This window comes from Mustela lutreola, chromosome 5 (assembly GCF_030435805.1).
Source record: "Mustela lutreola isolate mMusLut2 chromosome 5, mMusLut2.pri, whole genome shotgun sequence".
Classification (NCBI taxonomy): domain Eukaryota; kingdom Metazoa; phylum Chordata; class Mammalia; order Carnivora; family Mustelidae; genus Mustela; species Mustela lutreola.
The window spans coordinates 51,736,359-51,760,089 of record NC_081294.1 but is presented as its reverse complement, the minus strand read 5'-3'; the positions used below and the strand labels follow the sequence as shown (position 1 = coordinate 51,760,089).

At 34.9% G+C, this 23,731-nt stretch overlaps 1 protein-coding gene across 5 annotated transcripts in view; it reads left to right on the top strand.

Moving 5' to 3' along the window:
* The window catches only part of GABRB2 (gamma-aminobutyric acid type A receptor subunit beta2), a 247,981-nt gene that overhangs the window by 193,099 nt on the left and 31,151 nt on the right, over positions 1 to 23,731 (top strand). For 4 of the 5 annotated variants that reach the window (XM_059174221.1, XM_059174224.1, XM_059174220.1 and 1 more), the window contains 4 exons: positions 5,093 to 5,230; positions 7,105 to 7,257; positions 10,569 to 10,813; positions 15,494 to 15,607. In XM_059174221.1, the coding sequence (XP_059030204.1) occupies positions 5,093 to 5,230; positions 7,105 to 7,257; positions 10,569 to 10,813; positions 15,494 to 15,607 (650 nt within the window). The remainder of the gene's footprint in view (positions 1 to 5,092; positions 5,231 to 7,104; positions 7,258 to 10,568; positions 10,814 to 15,493; positions 15,608 to 23,731) is intronic. The other variant, XM_059174225.1, reaches the window with a different exon arrangement.

Sequence of the window (23,731 nt, the reverse complement as noted above, 5' to 3'; positions counted from 1 at the left end):
AAAGGTTTGTGACTATAAGAGGCTGCCCAAAATTTGTAGGTACTCCCAAATACATTTACTGAAGAACCCTGTTCCATGAGGTACATCACAGGATTAGTGTTCCCCAGAATGTAAATTAAGTTTTAATTATAGTTACTTATATACTGTTAACAATTACTACATAAAATTTTAAATACTATTAGGAGAGTGACATGCTAAAATTTTTACAATGAGGTGTCCAATTCAAAAAAGCTTTTAAAGTGTTGTGATAGTGGGGCACCTGAGTGGCTCAGTGTGTTGAGTGTCTGTCTTTGGCTCAGATCATGATCCCAGGGTCATGGGACCAAGCCCCATGTCAGGCTCCCTGCTTGGCAAGGAGTTGGCTTTTCCCTCTCCCTCTGTCACCTCCCCATTCTTTTCTCTCTCTCTCTCTCTCTCTCTCTCTCATTCACTCTTGCTTTCTGTATTTCAAATAGATGAATACAATCTTAAAAAAAAAAAAAAGCACTCTGATAGTTACATAAGAGGGCAGAAAATTTGAAATAAGACAACACTTAAAAAAATCGAAACCATCCAAGGACTAGAGTGGATTGTCCCAATAATACTAGCCCATAATTCTCAAACATCACCAATTGGTTATGATGATTGAGAATTAACAGTTTAACACAACTACAGGGACACCTGGGAGACTCAGTCGTTTAAATCTCCTACTTTTGATTTTGGCTCAGGTCATGATCTCAGAGTCATGATCTCAAGGTCATGAGATCTAGACCCACCTCCTTCTCAGCTCACAACTAAGGCTGCTTGAGATTCCCTCTCCCTCTGTCCCTCCCTGTGCCCCCTGCCCACCTCATGGGTGGATGCTCTCTGTCTCTCAAGTAAATAAATAAATGAAATCTATAAAGCAACTATTATTTACTATCGCTACTTGGCTACAATGGGAGATAGAAAATAGATAATTACCCTAGAATGTATAACAGTCCAATTGGGGAGCAAAGTTTAAATAAATAACAAGAGAACATTAAGTCACTTTAATTTCTTACTAGGAAAAAAAATAATGGCATTGATAATTAATTTCTTCTAAATGTTCTCACCAGCCCCCATTTAATATCTTGGTATAGGTTCATATTCCCTACACAGTAAAATTCTTCTAACATGAAATATTAATTTAGTAGATAACAAAATAGACAAGTAGACTGACACTAAAGAGTTGAAAAACAACTTTTTAAAATGCCATGTTATGTAATAAGATCATGTCACAATTTTAAGAACATGTTCAGTTATTATGTGAATGTTTTTAACATGGCCTATCTGCTTCTTAGATCTCATATAGTATATATTTTTATCAATATTTAAAAGAAAACATATCTGTCATTCATATATAGATTTTTAAATTTACATGTTTATCTAAACTGATCAAAAACTTTAACATTGTATATAGTTTTAATTCCTTCAGGTAAATTCCAGTGAATTTATATTTTGGTTTATTCATAGGCCATTTGAAGTTATGTGGGTTATGTTTTTAATGATAACAATACAATTTAATGACTCAGTTTCTGGAATCCCATGAATAAAATATAAAAGATGAATTTAATTTGCAAGACATTAATGAGAAGCTTCAGTGCATCTCCTCCTTCTGATATCTTTTAAAAGATATCTAATTATTTTTTCACTCATTAATATTATGAAAGCTGTAAAAGTCAGGTATATTTGCATATGTCTTATTTTTTAATCATTTTGAGAGGCTGTTAAATATTTCTTCCAAGAAGATGAAGATGAAGAAGAAAAAGAGGAGGAGGAGGAGGAGAAGGAGGAGGAGGAGGAGAAAAATTAGATCTGCTTTCAGATTATCCTACACAATATACTGAGCTGGCTTGTGAACTTGACCACCCTGGCACTGTCATGGATTGTTGGTCTTTCATCTTCAGAAATCGGTGATGCAAGAGCATACATTTGCTGTCCATTGACAACATTCTACACTTGGTTAACCCAAAATGAAGTCAAGAAGATTGGGATTTTTAAGATCAGCAGTAACCAAGAAGTATTACAATGTGCTGTTCCATTATGTCAATTCCAAAATCTTAGATATCAGAATAAACTTCAGATGTTTCATTTTCAACTTCTAAACACCTTGGAGGGTTCTGTATCATTGAACACCCAATTTTCTCATTGTGTAAATGCATTGATGTGTTCATGAAATAGAAGCAAAGTGACATGCAACTGAATATAAGTTTTTAATTCATTTTAAATAATTCTTATTTGAAAAAGTACAAGCTAACTTTTTGAGCGTTATCTACCAGGTACTATTGTAAGCATTTTATAAGTGACAATGCATTTTTCTTGCAAAACAACTCTGTGAAGTAACTTTTATTATTGTTGTTGTTACAGTTTACAGAATTAAAATGGAGGACAGAGGGATGTTAAGCAACTTGCTGAATTATTACATAAAGATAAATACATAATGAAGAATCTTTGGATTTTTCTTTTTTTTTTGAGATTTTATTTATTTAGTGCTTGCTTTGGCAGCACATACACTAATATTTTATTTATTTATTTGTCAGAGATAGAGAGAGTGAGCACAAGCAGGGGGGGCAGCAGGTAGAGGGAGAAGCATTCTTCCCAGGGAGGAAAGAGGCTGATGTGGGACTTGATGCCAGGACCCTGGGGTTATGACCAGAGCCAAAGGCAGACACTCAACCGACTGAGCCACCCAGGCAACCCCCTTTGGATTTTTCTTAAGGGCTATGTTATCATTGGGTAACTTTTTTTTTTTTTTTATTCACTCAGAAGATATTTATTTAATACAGCTCTTTGTAGGTAACATATTAGAAGCAGGAGACAGAAGTATAAACATGATCAATACCTCCACAATGCCAAGCATTCAGATAAGCAACCATCACCCAAATCCACACAGGTAGTAGATAATTAATGTATTAATTCAACAATATATCCAAAATGCCTCTCCTCTCCAAGTATTATTGAGAAAGCACTTTGTCAAACAGCTGGCATTTTGACAAAAGCTATATTCAGTAATAACATTTTTACCTATTAAGCAATTATTAAGCAACTCCTATACAACTGTATTGAAACGCCACAGATGTTCCCAGGTTTCTGCCTACAGAGGGCTTCTGTGATAAGGTTTGTAGCAATGAACAAGTGAGGTAAAAGCGAGCTAAGGAAGCTGGAGGACCAGAAACATTCTTCGCTAATTTAGACTTAGTTCTTTATTGAAAATGTAAGAGTTGACTAACTCTCATTCTCCTTTGAAGACGGCCGCATTCGACACTTTTTTTTCCCTTAGAAAACTATGGACTTCTTGTTTCATAAATACCTTCTTTCACGTTTATATACCACAAATCCAATTTTACAATGCATTTCTAACTAGCTAGCTTGATTCTAAGAATTAATTGCCCTTCTTTTATTATTTTAAACTATCTTATCAAAGGTGGGATTGTCAGGGGCACCTGGGTGGCTCAGTCGATTGAACATCTGCCTTAAGCTCAGGTCATGATGCCAGGGTCCTGGGATTGAACCCCACATCCTGTTCCCTGCTCAGCATGGAGTCAGCTCCTCCCTCACCCTCTGCTCCTCCCCCTGGCTTGTGCTCTCTCTGTGTCTCTCTCAAATAAATAAATAAAATCTTTGTTTTTTAAAGGTGGGATTGTCATTGACTAAACTATTTCATAACTGAGAGATGTGTGCCAAAAAACATTGAGAAATGGGATTATATTTGAGATGAAGTCCTGGATGGTGAAGATTCCCATGGCCACTTTAAGAAAGTTGCAATCACAGAGAACAACAGTTATCCTTTGGGACAGATACTTTAGTTCTTAAGATTGGAGAGAGACTATTAATGGGGTAGATTAAGGGAGAATGAAAAGAATCTTTGTACTGTGCCATTCACTTTATACCTGGACTTCCCTTTAAAATTATGAATAATTTACTTTTAAATCAAAGTTTCATAGAAGAAAGACATTCTCTAACAAAGTGAATGGCTCCAAATGAGATTATGCTAATAAAAATGTTGGTGGTGTATGATCTATTAAATTTTCGAAATTTTGATTATAGTATCTGTCCTGCCTACCTCCTAGACTTTCAACTCTCTGCATGCAAAATTTCTTTGGAGGAGTAAATATGATATACAATATAATTTATGCTTCACAGGAGGGATCTTGAGGGAGTGGGTATATTGTTTATAAATATTAATGTTTACTGGATTTCATTGCATGCTTCCCTGTATTGCTATTTGTAATCTAATATGTGCCTATTCATTGCAGTTATATATATGCTTAGTCATTAAGATATGTGTGCTTATTCTACTCTGCCTCATGAATTGAAAGTATCATTAAAACAGAGAGCATGTTTTTATTATGCAGAGCTCTAGCCCCAGTAACTTTGTACTGATGGACGTAGTAGGTGCTCAATAAATAACTGTTGAATGAGTAGAAACATGCCTCCTAAATGCAATGTGCAATAGTGCAATAGTGCACACAATACATCTGTATTTACACCTTAAAACTAGTAGAATTACTGAGGTTATTGGGAGGGGGTATTTTTTGGAATTTAGATCTGCAGAATCAAATTTGGACATCATGTCTATGAATATTTAAAAAAAAGATGACTCACTTCTTTGTAATCACTACTCTTCTGATTTGAAACCAGATATATTGTAATTCAAAAATTTTATATGGGGAGTTTGAAGCATTCGGTACTGCACTGATAACTTAAATGATATTTTTCTCTGCTTTTGTCTTCACTTAAAGTACCATCCAGGGTCATGTAACAATGTGATAATGTTTGAAAAAATGAGATTCATAATCAGATGAACCAAGGTGCAGTTCGGAACTATATACTATTTCCTACTTGCAAGCTGTTAATTTTACTAAACCTTTACAGCCACCAGTGAGCTTAGTTATATTCCTCTCAGGAGACTGTTGGGAAAACTAAATGTAATATAGTTCAGGTGCTTAGCGAGATACCCAATAGAGTAGCCTTTAGCTGTGGCTGTTACCATTAACATAGTTCATCTTTTAAACAAGTATTTTTTTCTGTTTTGTTTTGTTTGTTTTGTGTATCTGTATACGTGTGTATATGTGTGTGATTTCTTTTACAGATGGATATACCACAGACGACATTGAGTTTTACTGGCGTGGGGATGATAACGCAGTAACAGGAGTAACAAAGATTGAACTTCCACAGTTCTCTATTGTGGATTACAAACTTATCACCAAGAAGGTCGTTTTTTCCACAGGTTTGTATCAGGGAAGCGGGTTAAGGGAAAAGGGGCTTCCACATAATTTGCAAAAGAGTCTATTTTTATCACAACTGGGCCCCAGGGAAAGATGATGACTAGAAGATTTAGATCTGCTGCAAACTTTCAGAACCCCATCAAGCTTATTACTCATTTGGGAACCACGCACTTTTTCCCCAGGAGCCACTCCCAACAAAGCTGAGGGGGTTAGTTCTACTCTGCTCATCTACCAAGAATGGACTAATGGTTAGAGACAGAACACAAGGAGAAATAAAGACCCAGGTCAGAGTTGTTTCCCCAACTTTATGCATTCTACAGTACTCCTTATAATCCTTTGAAAAATACTGGGAAGAGTCAAGTCAGGAAGAGAATTCCACATTTTCCTCAAAGATAAGAATTTCTTTATGTAACCTTACCTCTTGTTTTGGAGCTAAAAGCCCTTCCAGATGTTGAGATTATCCTGATGCTTTTCCAATGTTCCTCTTCCAGCATCGAGGCTTTAGGTTGTCAAATTTGGTTCCATCAGCACAAAATTTTAACAACAAAAAAAAGCTCAGGAAAGTAATACTTTGCTACATACTCATTAACGGGGAAAAAAACAATAAACACACACGAATATTTCTTTTTATGATTTCCCCAGGCACAGAAATAACTAGTACTGTAACTATACATTTTAATCCTAAGGACTCAGGCACTTTCTTTCCTGCAAGCTACTTCAAGTAAAAGTTGTATGACTTCGTAAGAACACGAAGCTTCTAGCTTTAAAAAATAAACAACAGAAACTTTTCCTAAATGTGAGGTCCTCTGGATCCCTAATACTGTAGAAATGAATTCATACTTGAAATATTCTTACTTCAGTATTATGACACTTAATAGAGCCCAAGATGGCTAGATAGGCTTTATTTCACTATTAGTAAGAATATCACTCCCCCCACACACTATTAATCAATGTGACTTTTTATATTCTAAGACTATGTTCAGTTACATATCTTTTTTATTTTTTAAAATATTTTATTTATCTATTTGTCACAGAGAGATCACAAGTAGGCAGAGAGGCAGGCAGAGAGAGAGGAGGAAGCAGGCTCCCTGCCGAGCAGAGAGCCCTATGCGGGGCTGGATCCCAGGACCCTGAGACCACTACACAAGCCGAAGGCAACCCACTGAACCACCCAGGCGCCCCTACATATCTTTTTTAAAGAGAAATTCCCCAGATCATCACAATAGAAGGACCTAGCTACAGGAATCTGATCCTTTAGTTTCGTCTCTTATAAATATCCTTTGAAACCAGTGATTCTCCGCTGTTCGATGGGTCAGAAATCCCTTTAGCACTCTGGTGGAATCAATGGAATTAGAAACAAGTGTGATCCATACATGTGAAAACCTTCACAGAACTTTAGGGAGTTGCTGTATACCTGAAGCCGTGTCATTGATCCTGGAATTACAGTGAATTCTGGGGCTTGGGAAGAAATTACTAAAATATGATCAGACTTTGCAGCCTTATTCTTACATACAAAACCAAAAAATCTTACAGGATAGCCTTGTTGAGAAACAGCTGAGGGGGAACAAAGGGGCTATACCAAACTATTTTATCTTCATAGTTGTAGAGAATGAGTGTCTTTGATCCAGTGCCGGAGGCTGAACAGGGAAGAGCTGGAATTCTTTTAATTACTCAGGAGTGTGGGTGTACTCAACACCGAGTGACTCTTGCTAATTAAAAGCCCGGTGTTCCCATACTACTTTTGCAGAAGAAAGTGCCCTTCACCAGGAGCTAAAATTGAATTTAAGAAAGATATACAAACTTCTTATGGACCTTAAAGGGAAACTATCTATAAATATTGATTGATAATGATGACGTTCTAAAATTGCCTTTCTAGGTTCCTATCCCAGGTTGTCCCTCAGCTTTAAGCTTAAGAGAAACATTGGTTACTTTATTCTGCAAACATACATGCCTTCCATCCTGATCACTATCCTCTCCTGGGTGTCCTTCTGGATTAATTATGATGCATCAGCTGCAAGAGTGGCATTAGGTAGGCCATTTTCTAACTGCTTATGGAGCTTGACTCTGTGTGTCTACATGTGTGTGCTTGTGTGTGTGTATGTGCATGCACGTCCACTCACATCCTTTCCTTACCCTGGTATTTATGATGCATGACAAGACTGGACTGTGCGCATTACAAGAATTTGGCTGTGAGACTTTGGGTTATCTGATTCAGCATTAAATCAATTAAATACAAATTAAAACTCTTTCATGTCAAATTTAGTTAACCATATAACAGTAAGTAATGAAATTATTCCCATCAATTTGATATTTTTATTGAAGCATAGTTCATGTAATACTACCTGATAATTGTTTAATTTGCATTGGTGCTTCCTTACCTGGAAAGAGCTCACTTCCATCTTTTTTTTTTTTTAATCTCTCTGAGCTGAAGACAAGGAAATGTATTATGTAACTATCAGATAACTAAAAAGACTTCTAAAGTCTTATTAAGATTTTGGAGTAGCATGGTAGAGGACAGAAGACAACAAAGTAAGATTGCTGGGAAATTATTCACAGCATCGTTTATCTTATGCTTGCTTTTTTTTTTCCCCTTATAACACCAGAGGAAGAGAATAAATTATATTTCATGAACATTTTTTATGGTACTAACTTCAGATATAGTAAATTATGATCTTTTACACAATTTTTATTATTTCAATTTCTGACTAAGCCCTTTAAAATGTTGGGCTGTTAACTCCTCCACTGTGATATCCCAATCCAATCATCACTTCCTTAGAGAAGTCATTCATTTATTCATTCCACAAATATTTGTTGAACAGCTACTATGTGCCAAGCATATTAGACACTAGAGATAAAGCAGCACTCTTCTGGAAGATACGGTAGCAGTAAAAAGACAATAAATTTATTTTGCTTATAATGTGTGAGCGATGTAATACAGTATGTCTATAGAGGGAAATACGCAAGGTAAGGGTTGGATATGCCAGAGGGTGCAGTTTACAATAATCATTGTAAACTCCATTCAGAAATTACCAATGAAACTAAGACTTCAAGGAGACAAACTCACTTAAATGTCTAGATGGGAATATTCTGGCCGACTACAAATAACCTGAGGTAGGAAAGTGCCAAGGATGTCAGCAAGGTGGCCAGTGAAGTGAAAGCAAGAGAGAGTTCAGGGGTCAAGATAATGTTGGAGAGAGGGAACTGCAAGATTATGAAGCAGTTCCAGGGTCATGATGAAAGTTTTGCTCTTATTCTGAATGAAATTAGAGAGTCACTGAGTGAAGACGTGACACGATTTGATTTCAGATTGAAAGGGATAACTCTGGCTGCTCTGTTAAGATTAGATTGTGGTGATTCAAGAACAGAAAGGAGAAGTAATGACCTCCTGGACTAGGTCTGGTGCTCTGTGATATATTCTCTTAAATACTAGAGAACTTCCTTTTGTAGACCAGTGCAGTTATAATTTATATTTATTTGGTTTGTGATGTCCTTTTTCTTCATGGTATTGAAAGATACATTGAAGAAAGGTCCATATCTAATTTTGCTTCCATTATACCTGTGATATCTCATACAATGAATGATGTTCAGTAAATATTTGCTGAATAAAGTAATGAATGGAATTTGTAAATATCCTCTTATTCCAAAGTGAAGAGTCTGATGTCATTTTTATGTTTATTACAGGAATAATAAATTATTCACTTTTTAAAAGAAATTTGTAAAATGCCTTTTGATGTGAGTAATTTTTCCTTGGTCAGAAATATCTTAAAATAAGATCAAGATAAAAAGCAAAATCAGCACTGTCAGTTTTATGACATACATGTTGAACAGGGTACCCTGCAGTTGAAATAATGAAAAGATAAATGAAACTGGGAAGTGTTCAAAACGACTGATATTATAAAAAAGATACAAAAATTCTAAAATACCTAAAGCAAAAACAGAGTTTTTCTGGCCCTGCTCAGAATTAGATGGGCAAATTTATTTTTTCTATAGCTATTTTATGAGCATGTAGAAAAACAATACAAAAATTATCTTTTTAGAGCAACAAAATTAAATTAGAGAACTTATACTTCCAAAAAATCATAGACATGAAATTTAACTCTGCTTCTGAGTCAGAAAGATCCCTATTCAAATGTTGATCATACAATTCCCATCTGTGTGATCTTGATCTCTGGGCTCTATTTTTACATCATTATTTTGCTGCAAAACTGGACCTTGCCATACTCAGGACTTTGGACTCCCAGTGCTTTTACCCAGCATACCTTCCAATTGTAGAGGGAAACTACTCTTCACTCTCGGTGATGACCACTCAGTGGAATGAACAATTATAACCTGACCCAGTATGCCATGTCCCATAATCTTAAAATGCTTCTATGCTGTTTATTGTGCATTACGTGCCCAGCTGCCCAATCCAGAAACACAAGGGCTACACACCGACCTCTCTGTTATCCATCATTTCCAGCTTTGATGTTTTTATAGTCATTTGTCTGTATTATCTATATAATGCATTCACTCATTTCAGTACTATTGTGATTGTTTTAATTTATTTTCTCTGTATCACTCTGAAAAACTAATAGCTGGTATTCTTCATTCCTGTCTTGTATGCTTTCCTTCTATCATTCACATGAGTACCAGAGTGATTGTCCTAAACACAATCTGTACCTTGCTTCCCTGCTTGAAGCTGGTCAATGGCCCCAACTCACCTTCGGTTTTAAGTTCAGACTCCCCAGTTAGACTCTGTATATATGGCTCTCCATTATGCAGCATTACTTAATCTTCACTCTCCTCACCATGCTTCCCGTCATATCCTATAATGTACCCCATTCACTTCCTTGAAATGGTTTTGATGGACCATATTCTTTCTCCTCTACACACAAAACATACCTTTATAAAATCTCTCTCTACCACACCTTGAGCTCTAAATCCTTGATCGCTTGGGTATCTCTCACTCGTCCTTCAGGACTCAGATCCAGAGTCTCCATCTCCTGACCTCTCCTGCTGCATCATGAGACTCACTTAGGGTTTCTCAATATCCTCAACATTCACCCTATACAGACGTCTGCCGTGGCATTTAATTCACATCTCTAGCCCCTCACCAGATATCTAACTGTAAATATAAAAATATAAATAAAGGAAAAGTTTCCAAGTGATTAATTTTACTATAAATTCATGATTTAAATGGCCTCCAGGGTCTATCACAGCACAGGTATGTAATCAGTACCCAGAAAGTATTTTGTGGCATACATGAATGAGTGAAAGAGTACAATAAACCTTTGCAACTATGATGAAAACAGCAAGGAAGCAGGGATGTTATTCTTTTAACTCTGTCATTTTTTTTTTCAGGAATTACAACTGTCCTTACAATGACCACGATCAATACCCACCTGCGGGAGACGCTCCCTAAAATCCCCTATGTGAAGGCCATTGACATGTACCTGATGGGGTGCTTTGTCTTTGTTTTCATGGCCCTTCTGGAATATGCTTTGGTCAACTACATCTTTTTTGGGAGGGGACCCCAACGCCAAAAGAAAGCAGCTGAGAAAGCTGCCAGTGCCAACAATGAGAAGATGCGCCTGGATGTCAACAAGGTAAATTCAGAGGGCAAGCCCTACTTGCTTCCTAAGCTTATAGAAGAACGCCAGCAATATAGGTTAATGGCCTTGTTTAATGAATGAGGAAAATGAGGCCCAGAGAAGAGAATGGGTAGTTTTTCCAAAATCATAAAATTAATTAGTGGTGGAGGCACAATTATGGCCCAAACTCATGATACAACATTTGGATAGCCCTTACGTTAACAGTAGGGTTGCCCAAAGCATAGTCATCTAAGAACTACCCTTGTGACTTTTTCCATATATGAGTATAATGTGTACTATTATTTGTTTTATGTTTATTTACATTTGCTCCCTTTAAATAACCAACAAAGGAAATTTTATAGCACTTAAATCAGTATTACTTGCTGGAAGACAATCTTAAGTGAGAAATATGAAACTATGTTATTAAATTCTAGGCTTTACTAGATGAAGACCCTGGGCCTGAGCCTATTCTTTGATTTGAAAGGGAGATAAATAAGTACAGAGATGTATTAAAGAGCCACCAGCAACAGATGAGGTCTTTTCTCTTTGAAGTCATCAGAGGATAGAAAGATAATGGAGGGGAGAAAGAATAATTTTCTCCCTCAGTGACAGATAATCACTTAATGCCTTGCACATGTACCACTTAAGATCACTGAAGCACATGACTGTAGGAGACTGCCAACTTGCTTAAGTTACACCTAGTCAAAGAACAATTTCCATGCAGTTGTAAACCCTGTTTAATCTTTAAGGCAGTGGTTCTCAACCTTGGGTGCCAAACTGACTGACTGTGAGAGCATTAACAAATACTGAAGCCTGATTCCTTTCCCAGAAATTCTTATTTGAATGTACTAGAATATGGCTGGGCATCATAATTTTTAAAAATTCTTCAAATGTCATTCTAATTTGCAGTCAAGATTTAGAATCTCCCTTTTGAGGTTTTTGACATCAGTCCCAGTGGATCTGTCCCTTTTTACTACCCAAATGTAACTTCACCTGGCTTCCTTTATCTAACTCTCTGTATTAAACAGAATATTTATGTATGTGTTTAATATTTATATTTAATATAATTTATTTTTATAAATTTTTATAATTTACAAAGAATATTTATATATGTATTTTCCCATAGTCCAAATTTAAATCCTTCAAAATAGATTTAAAAAGGTCTATTTTAATATCTGCTGTAAATAGTGTTTATAGAGTAGTGTGCATAGTGTTAAATTTAATAAATAGTTCACTGTGATGAAACCAGGAGAGTAATAATACTTTTAAACCATCTAGAATTATTAACCGTATCAATCATTATTTAATTGACATTTTAATATTTCTATCTTCAAGTGATTTCCAAGGATAGCACACCATAAATAATCTCTACAGTTGAATTTTATTTAGAACAAACCCAATGAAACCTTCTAACTCACTGTTTTTACATATCCATAGGTCTCATTTTTGGGAGGCAGGGGGCTATTCTCTAAGAGAAGACACTCCTTCTCTGGGAGATGATTTTTTAATAATGCATATTTTAAGTATGACCCTTGAAAGTTAATGAACCATGGGTCTCGAAAATTGTCAATTTCTTTACAGTGCCTGAGTTTTCACTTATTAGAATCTGTCAATAGGTTCCAACCTAGCATATGGTTCTCTCAAGCTGTCAAATGAAAGAATACTTTATAAATCCATTCGATGATTTTTCTGATATAGTAGCATTAGTTAAATAAATAAATAAATAAATTATAGGACTGCATTTTGAAATGAATCTAAATCAATTGCCTAATGAAATGCTGACTTAATAAGATAACATCTGATCTCTTTTCACTTTCATCTACCCTATTTTTTTTATACCAATTTGCATTTAAATGATAAATTTAAAAGCCAGAGAGTGGCAGTTTTATAGCAAACTGAACCTGGAGAGCTTCAGAGTTTAAATTCAATGTACTGAGACCGAGATAGAGAATGGTTCACTGAGCAAATACCCCACAGTGGTGAAAAGCCCATCCTCTTGGCTGAAGTTGAACCCACAATTCCAAGCATAGAATATGAGAAAACAAAAAATATATCAGAGCTCTTCTAGTACAGTGGTTCTCAAAAAACAGGTGATTTTTTTTTCCCCCAGAGCATCTTTGGCCATGTGTGCAGATATTTTGGATCGTCAAAACTGGGAGGAGGGAACTGCTCCCAGTATCTAGAGAATAGAGACCAAGAATGCTCCAGACATCCTTCTGTGATTAAACAGCCTCCTCCTAACAAATAACTATCCAGCCCCAAATGTCGATGATGCTGATGTTAAACAACCCTGCTGTAGTCCAATCCTGTAGTGTCAAGCATAGGAAACTGAGGCCCAGAAAAATATAAGATGCTTGTCCTGATGCAAGTGGTTTCTCCACTATCTTCAATCAAGATGTGTAATGTCAAGACATCAGAAGTTATAATTAGCACAACGGTTCTGAACAAGTATTTTGTAGTCAGTTCCAGCATTTACCCTCCATTTACAGTTGTGTGACTATACATACTAAACAAACAAATAAGCAAGCAAGCCTCTCTGACCCTTCAGTTTCCTTATCCATAAAAATGGGGTTAATTGCTCTCTCATAAGTTATTATGAAGATTGTTCATGATAATATGTAGAGAGGATAACATAGTCCTCAATATATGGCAAACACTCTGTAAGTGATAAATAGTAATAAAATATTAAAATATTGTAAATAATAGGAATTATTACTTTTTAAAGTAAAATTTACAGTCTCCAGACATATAGCCAATGCTTGTTTGTGTATTTTACAGAGTAAATATCTAGCATATAAGGAGCAGTCCCATTCCTGAAAGAGAGTACTATCTACAGAGGAATGCTTCATGTTAGAAGTTTTAAAGTCAATGCAAGGAAATAATTTTCAACACATATTAGCTATAAAATCTATAGCAAACCACCTGCAAACTTTATCATTTCTTAGGCCAGAATACTTAGAACCATCTTGATTTAATTAAAACAAAACAGTGACCAGCTCACATTCCATACTCCTCTATTTTTTTTGTTTTGAAGCCAGCATGAAGAGTTAGAGATCTACTTGGGGCTCTGATTGCACATCACTTTCTTTTGTGTTGGCATCATGAATAATGCCACATCAAGAATGTCCCTTCTTTTCAACTGTAATTCTAATTTTTTTTTCTTTCTTTCTTTTTTTTCCCTAAAGCTGGGGCACAAATAATCAGTTAAGTATTGTTGGATGCTCTGGAAAAATCAGTCACTAGAAAAGGGATTGACCTTTTTAGCTTCCCTTGATGGTTTCCTAGAGACACAGACAGCTTGTCAGATCATCTAAAGTGATTTTTTTAAACTGTGCTCTGTCCTGAGGTCAGGGAGGGATGACTATGGGAAACCTAGCCAGGTGGGAGCCAACTGTTACTCAAGGACATACTTCCACATTTTTCCAATCTCTTCTCTGTACTGGTTTCCTGTACCTTTTTAATTTAACAAGAATATATGCAGCTCTTAAAACAATTCTTATCTTGTCATTCAACTGATGCAAACTCTAAGGCTCTTAAGGAGAATAAAATACCCAAGGTTGCATAACAAAATTAATAAAATTTCTGAGACTTAATCTGGCTTTTCCAGTCTATCTGGCATACATTCTGCTATGCCAACAAGTACAAAAATGACATAAAATTTAAAAGCTGATTCCACCTTAGTCCATATATTCAATTCAGTTAACTTCACCTAAAAAAAAAATTTGTTTACAAACGAGAGTCCATAGCCAACAAACAGTATCACTTTCATTGTATCACTTTCATGTAACAAATTAGGTTCTAAAATACTAAGAATTTTAAATAAACCTCAAACCAAAAAGAAGTCTACATAATATTTTTTCCAAGTGTCTTCTGGAGTTGTTTAATTATATGTATATATACACATATATAATATATAATAATAATATTATATATTAATGATAATAGTAAAATATATAATAAATAAAATAATAATAATATATATGTATATATATAAATATATATATATATAAAGAGATTTATAATATCTTATATATATAATCTCTACCCTAGTGTTAGGAGAGCCCTTCCTATTTTCCCTAGCATTCTTCTATTTTTGTGTGTGTGTGTGTGTTTCCTTATAGAATTTGTTCTTGATTAATTTCACTTCCTTTTCTTGCTTGTGCCTTCCAAGTTTTCGACTCTCCTTTCTTCCTTTAAGCTTTATGTTGTTCATTGTTTATTTTGTTGCCAATTACCAAATGTATGTATATTTGAGAATTTAGTTGCTCCTGCCGTTTCACCACCTTGACTCCTACAAATCTGAAAAGCCTCCAATACCTTAATTGCTTTGAGGGACCCATAACCACCAGTTTTCCAAATAAAGCCAAAAAGATCTCAATTTGGGGACCGTTCTTTATTCTGCTCTTATAGGTGTTGTGAGTCTCTGTGTTGCCTTTATCCATTGTTCTTAATTTTTTTGTTATGCAAAGCCACTAAAACCATTTAAATCTATTCATTTCTAGTGCTTGGAATTAGTTTTTTTTTTTTTTAATGATATATTAAAAAAATACAGATAATTCAAAATCCTACTCTCTGTTAGCATCAGTCTTTCTAAAGACCAGTAGCATTTATCAATATCCAATTTACTTTAACCACAAATCCTAAACTACTGGCATCAGTCGACTTAATTAGCACATTCTCTACTTTGTTTTCCAGATTTTTTATAAAGATATTAAACAAAATGGGACCCAATATCGATCCTTGTGGGACCCAACTGGAAACCTCTCCCCAACTAGACGGACTACCAATTACGATTTCTCTCTGTATACGGTTAGATAGCCAGTTTTTAATCCATTTATTTGTATTTCTGTTGGAGCCAATTTGTTTAGCTCTTCCCTGTAAAATAATGTATGGGGTCTTTGCAGATAACCTATGGACTTATATCCACAGAGACTTGGAAATAACTTAAATGTTTTCATGAGACCCAAATGGGATTTTCCTGTTTGTTTGTTTTTGGTTTTTTTTTTTTTTTTTTTTTAATATAACTATAATGAGTTTCCATTCAGTCATTATTATTGTGCTAGAGAAAGAAACCAAGTGCCTCGTATTTTGAGATTCCTTTTCATTTGTACTGAGAGACTAGAATATCATTATATACTGTGGCATTTCTTAGTTTTCTCGGTGGTTCTGTTGGTTAGTGGAATAGGTGGAGAATTATACATCCTTTCTATTGGTTGACTCAGAATTTAAGGACCTGTATTTTCTGGCCTATATTATTAATTTATGCCTAGGGATGTTATGTTTGCATCAAGTCCTTGTTGCTTTATTGTTATATATTTTACAAATAACTATTACCTTGGTGGACTCGGCACTGTTATAATGATAGATAAAAGGCAATAATTAAGATTGTTTCTTGTTATACCCTGGACTTAAATGAATTCCAAAGAAAACCCTTCTTTTTTTTTTTTGGCTAATACTTACAGTTTAGTTCCTCATGTGTTTGCAATTCTTAATTGGCAAATTGTCATATTGGAGGAGGATGAGAATTGTCGCCATTCTACCTTATCATCCACAATTTATCCAAACTGCATTTTTTAAAAATTTCTGTTTCTTGGTGAGGCAGTGAATGATAGTGAATGCCTGTGAGTCTTTCCTATGAGGACTTGATGCTTGATAAGCTGTTATTGTATCCTCTGAGTATCATGTTCTTCTCTAATTTTGCTGTTCTGACTCGTTTCCTTAATTCCAAATTTTTATTGCGTTTGGGGTGGGAGAAAGGTATAGTTTATCTATTGAATTACTACTCTGTTTTGGTGTTTTTAAACTGTCTTTTAACTTTATTACTTGTTGTGGTATGCATAGTAACAGAGTCTGATAAGTGGTGTTAGGTAGATTCAAGGAGAAGAGATATTTGAAATTTTGCCATCACTAAATTAGTCCTAGTCCCCTAAACATCCGGCCCCTACTGTGTCTATTCTCTTAGGCAACTTCATTTGTGTTGTGCTGCTGCTGTTGTTTTTAACTCTAGCTACTCTTGTTGAAATTTAAGTAGACTGATTTGGTTGGGCAGTATTCTGGGTAGAATGCTAATCATTTAGAAAATACACTTTGGACAGTTGGAATTCGGGTTTATAATGAAAACAATTGAAGAATGTTGAATTTTTCAAAACCAGAACCAAAGTATACTGCATGATTGTTCTAGTGACTTGGCAAAGTTATATGAAAATTTAGGAAAATCCTCAGATTGTGAGAATATTTTAAAGACAATTTGCCTCTTTGGTGCATTAAATTTTTCAGTTGATGACTTAAAAGAGTTGTTGATACTCTCTAATACCGATTTAGATCCTAATTTCCTAAGAACTCTTTCCCTATTTCATTAAACATTATGTTAAAGAGAATGTTCAATGATTTACATTGAAGTATGAATCTTAATGTCTTCTGCTTTTATGCTTTTTTGTTGGTGGTGGTTATGTCTTTATTCTGTTCCTTGAGTTCTCTTTTAAGTTCACATTTAGTGTATGAAATAAGGACTGGCATTGAAAACTTTGAATAATGAGCTAATAAATCTGTGACCTGTAAAAACATCAAAATGTATGTGACAATCCTCAGAGGCAATAGGGTCCGCTGGGGAAATGGTGGCTTTTAGAATCAGACTGAACGGGGTTTACATTCAGGCATGGTCTTTTATGAGCTATGTGACATTAGATATGTTTAACCTTTCCATCCTTCAGATTCCTCAACTGAAAACTAAACACTAATTTCTGCCTCATGGAGCTGCTGAGGGGGTTAAATAAGATAATTCTATAAAGGGCCTTATATAGTATCAGACAAAGGGCACTCAGTAAATAGTTATTATTCTGGAGAAGATAACAGAGAATGTATATCTTTCTCATTTTTTTCTTAGTTCTATTACTATATTTCTAATTATAAAGCTAATTCATGATTTTTTAATGTATAAAAGACAATGAAAACTGTCTGTACCTCCTCACCCAGGTATAATCATTGTTAACATTGCCTTTTATTCACATGACATACTTTTATTTAAAGAATTATGCTCTCCTATTTTGCATACTGCTATATTCCACTTCCTTTTTTGTACATTCAAGTATAAATATACATCATTTCTAGTAGCTACAAGATATTTTATTGATATATGTACCATAATTTATGTCATGAGCACTTATTGTTAGATATTTAAATTGTTTCCAAGTGGTTTTCCATTATAAATAACACTAAGCATTCCATTGGTGACATGTTTGTACACCATTGATTCCTGATATATTGTTTAAAATGGAATTTCTGGGTAAAAAAGTATGTGCCTTGAAAATGGTGACACATTATTGCCAAGTTGTTCCATAGTAAAGTTCTGCTGTAGTTGACATACCTACTAGTACCATATGAGAATACGGTGGTACATACACACACACACACATACATGATGTCACCCAGCCCTTAAAATGGCAGAGAGACAGAAAACTGATGCCTGTGTCCAACTGAAAAAGTGTTAAAGAAGTGAAGGTAGAAGAAACCAAAACCTACGTCCTCTCTATTCAAAAGCCATAGAGAGAAAAAAAAAAAAAGCCATAGAGAATAACATGGCAGTAGAAAAACAGAACAGAAACAATCGACACTCAACTCAAACTGAAACTCTGCAGAGAGACAGAGATGCATCAGCAGAGCCAGTATTCATGCAAGAAGAATCCAGACAAATCCACCCAAGCTATGTTTGAGCAGATGGGGAGATCATTAGATGCGTCTAAGCAAAGAAACAGCATGGCAACTCTACAAGAAAACTATAAATTACTCTGTCTCTGTCTTCTCAGGTAGAGAGGGAAAGGAACTCAGGATGCTATAGACAGATAACAACCCTTACTGGAAAAAAATACTTCAGGATAAATTAAAATTTCTCTAACAAAAGTTTTTCTCACCAAAAATTGAAAGAGAATATGAAACAAAAGATCATGGATGGAATGATAAACAAGGTGTGCTAGGTGGTGATTAAGAAGGCAAAAGTGAAGACAAAGCAATCTTCTTAGAAAATAGTAAACAGTGAGAAAGAGAGTAAGTGTGGCAAAAAAAACAATGCAATGACACAGAGTTCAGATTGTAGAAAATTGTGCCAAATGGAGAGAAGAGAGATGCAGAGAGAAAAAACACTTAGAAAAAGACATAATAAATATGTAAAACAGGTAGGAGATTAAACATGCAGAATCATGTTGTTAGTATAGAATGGAATAAAATGGAATAGGAAAAATCTGATGTCAATAATTATAATAATAAGGAATACTTATTGAATAACTTTTCTGTTTTTAGACACTTTCCATATATTACAACATGACGTAGTTCTTATTATTATCCTTTGTTGTAGTAATTATAATTTTGCAGATGACGAACTGAGACCCAGAGAGTGTAATTAACTTCCTTAAGGTTAGACAGCTAAGAAATGGTTGAACAGAAAATATGACTACAGACTACACTCTTAACTAAAATGCTAGACATTATATATTTATACATATCTGTGATGAAATTAATCGGTAAGCCATAAGGATATACTGGGTTCCAAGGTTAAAAATTATAATCTCATTACCACCTTGTTATATCCTTCTGACATTACTAAACTTCCAGTCAGAAATAATAGCTTATTTCTAAGAAAGGAAAAAAAAAAGTTAAGACTCAAACTACTCTATAGTAATATTAAATTTTGTAAAATAATGGGAAAATGTTATAGGGCTCTGAGGAGAAAAGAATAAACTAAGAATGTTACTGTTGATAGATAAAGGCAAAAGAAAATAAACTATCCTCAGTATTCAAGATTTAGTAAATAGAGCATCCATGAAACCTTATTTAAAAAGCGTAATTAATAAAAAAAAGTCTAGCTCCGGGGCACCTGGGTAGCTCAGTGGGTTAAAGCTTCTGCTTCCGGCTCAGGTCATCTCAGAGTCCTGGGATTGAGCCCCGCATTGGACTCTCTGCTCAGCAGGGAGCCTGTTTCCCCCTCTATCTGTCTGCCTCTCTGCCTACTTATGAACTCTCTCTCTTTCTGTGTCAAATAAATACATAAAATCTTTAAAAAAAAAAAAAAAAAGTCTAGCTCCAATTAAAGGTAGTCCAAGTAAGGAACCTTAGAACAGGAAAAGCCAGTGTGCTAGCATTCAGAACTAAAGACGGCATGTCAATCTAAAGCTATATAGCTTTAAAAATTAGAGTTATAGAGTAAAAGATAATTCAATTATTTAAAAAAACTAAATACTAAATATTATATAAAAAGAATAAATCAGGATGTGTATTCTTGAAGAGGGATAAAGTGTTGTTTCCTAATTCATAGCGAGGACTTGACATTTATTCTTTAGGGCTTATGAATCAAGAAGTTGAAGATTAAGGATGTTTAAAATTAACATAGCTACAATTACTACAATTACTACAATGGTGTTTCTTGAAGGGTGCACTATAGACCGCCTACATTAGGGTCATCTGGGGTGCTTGCTTAAAAAGTAGATTCCAGGGGCACCTGGGTGGCTCAGTGGGTTAACCCTCTGCCTTAGGCTCAGGTCATGATCTCAGGATCCTGGGATCAAGCCCCATTTCAGGCTCTCTGCTCAGCAGGGAGCCTGCTTCCCCCTCTCTGCCTGCCTCTCTGCCCACTTGTGATCTCTCTCTCTCTCTCTTTGTCAAATAAATAAATAAAATCTTAAAAAAAAAGTAGATTCCACTTTATTTATGAGATATCATAAATCACACTTTTTAGTGGGACAGCTGAGAAATCTGCATTTTATCTCCCAGATTTGTCGCATCCACTGAAACATGAAAGTTTAAGGATTGGGATCCATGTGATGAACTGACAATTCATCGTATACAACCTCAGATAATAGGAAGGAAATAAAGAAAAATGAAGGTAAGGTAGCAAAGGCTAGATGTCAGAAAAAAGGATAAGGACAATTTAAAAGGAAATTTAAAGAATAAATTAAGACAATAGATATAGACCAAGCTTGTCTTAACTGCTATATATAACTAGAGCACCTAATCAGTTTACCTATCAGAAGAGTAAGATTGCTAGATTAAATTAAGCAACTAAACCCAACAAAATGTTATTTATTAGAGACACCTCTAAAGTAAAGGTATTGAGAAATATTCTTTGTAAAGTCACAGGCAAAAACAATTGAGGCAAATACAAATACAAATCAGGATAACTGAGGATTGGATATTATTACTTTTTCATAGTATTAATATTAGGACTATAGTATTAATATTAGAACTATTATTACATTATAATAAGGAGGTAAAAAATATCAACTGAGGGATATTTTATAATAATTGCAATCCAAAATAAAAGTGTTATCATTGATTAATAATTTATATGCAACTCATAAAATTAAACTTGAAACAGCATCCAAATAAAATGATAGGAAATAAAAAGAGAAAATATCAGAAACATTACCTGAGTAATGTATTTAGTAAAGTTTATTAGTTATATAACCTTATTTTTATACAACTCATGTCAGATACAATAAAAAATAATTTGAAAAACGTCTAGAAAATAATGGCAATTTAAAATACTGTCTAATTAATTCCAAGGGATGTGATTAAAATAATGGTGGGAAAGTTATAGTTTCAAACACATTTCTAGCCAATAATTTTAAAAAGTGAATTCAATGTACAATTCAAGAGTTAAAAAAAAAAAATCAACAACATATCTAAAAGAAGCAGGAGAAAGTAATTAATCAAGGTCAATTATAAGTTAACAAAATAGAATATTGGAATAAAATAACATAAAAATAAATCAGTTCTCCATAGTGTATATGGACCACATCTTCCCTATCCATTCGTCTATTGAAGGACATCTTGGTTCTTTCCACAGTTTGGCGATTGTGGCCATTGCTGCTATAAACATTGGGGTAGAGATGGCCCTTCTTTTCACATCTGTATCTTTGGAGTAAATACCCAGGAGTGCAATTGCAGGGTCTTAGGGAAGTTCTATTTTTAATTTCTTGGGGAATCTCCACACTGTTCTTCAAAGAGGCTGCACCAACCTGCATTCCCACCAACAGTGGAAGAGGGTTCCCCTTTCTCTACATCCTCTCCAACACATGGTGTTTCCTGTTTTGCTAATTTTGGCCATTCTAACTGGTGTAAGGTGATATCTCAATGTGGTTTTAATTTGAATCTCCCTGAGGGCTAGTGATGATGAACATTTTTTCATGTGTCTGATAGCCATTTGTATGTCTTCATTGGAGAAGTCTCTGTTCATATCTTCTGCCCATTTTTTTATATTATTGCCTGTTTTGTGTGTGTTGAGTTTGAGGAGTTCATTATACATCCTGGATTTCAACCTTTTGTCTGTACTGTCATTTGCAAATATCTTCTCCCATTCTGTGGGTTGCCTCTTTGTTTTCAGAAAGGATGAATACTCAACTTTTGTAGCAACATGAACAGGACTGGAAGAGATTATGCTGGGTGAAATCAGTCAAGCAGAGAGCGTCAATTATCATACGGTTTCACTTATTTGTGGAACATAACAAATAGCATGGAGGACAAGGGGTGTTAGGAGAAAGGAGTTGGGGGAAATTGGAAGGGGAGGTCAATCATCAGAGACTATGGACTCTGAAAAACAATCTGAGGGGTTTGAAGTGGGTGGGTGGGAGGTTGTGGTACCAGGTGGTGGGTATTATAGAGGGCACGGATTGCATGGAGCTCTGGGTTGGTGAAAAAATAATGAATACTGTTATGCTGAAAATAAACAAATTTAACAAATAAATAAATAAATAGACAAATAAATAAATAATCAGTTCTTTTGGGGATGCCTAGGTGGCTCTGCAGGTTAATCGTCTGTCTTCAGCTCAGGTTATGAACCCAGGGTCCAGGAATCGAGCACCACATCAGGCTCCTTCCTCGGTGGGAAGCCTGCTTCTCCTTCTGCATACTGCTCCACCTGCTTGTGCACACGCTCTCTCTCTCTCTCTGTCTGAAAAGTAAATACATAAAATTTAAAATAAATAAATAAATCAGTTCTTTTAAGAAAATAGAACAGGGGGACACCTGGGTGGCTCAGTTGGTTAAGCAGCTGCCTTCGGCTCAGGTCATGATCCCAGCGTCCTAGGATCGAGTCCCACATCGGGCTCCTTGCTCCGCAGGGAGCCTGCTTCTCCCTCTGACTCTGCCTTCCACTGTGTCTGCCTGTGCTCGCTCTCGCTCGCTCTCTCTCTGACAAATAAATAAATCTTTAAAAAAAAAAAAAAGAACAGGGAAATAATTGATCAAGGAAAAGCTTATTAAAGAAGCAAAGAGAGGGCCAAAGTAGAAATTTTTTAAAAGCACAATTATTGTTTCTTTTAAAAGGTGAAATAAAAAGTAATTATACAAAGATCTCAGAATATGAAAATAAAATATATGACATTCTTAGAAACTATAAATTAGCAAACTGATCCTAGCAGAAAGAGAAGACAAAAAGAGCAATTACCAAAGGAAAAACAAAGAAAACTGGCAAAACAACGTAACCCCACTCCAGCCTAGAAGGCTTTAGCATTAAGTCTCATCCAACATTATAAGCAAATACTTTCAGGGGCAAAACCATATTGAAAAAAGCAAAAATATATGAAAATAAGCTATGGATTCATTTTATTAATGACTATTTCAGTGGAGAAAAAAAATCTTTAAATATTAAGTTTAATCCAAAGAATATTAAAAGCAAGCTGCAACATAAGCACGTACTGTCATCTCAAAATAAAATTATAGTTTTAAAATTATAGTGTTATTTACTCTATGTAAATATACATATATGTGTGTGTATATATATACGTATATTTAATTTACATTATTTACATTGAAGAGGTGAAAATTTTTTCATCCTTTAAGTAGATTCCCAAGAGACATTCAAAGTTATCTTTTGGATTCAGTATTCATTTTTGGTTGTAAATTTAAAATACATTAGAAAATTGGGAAATTATGGATATTTTTCTT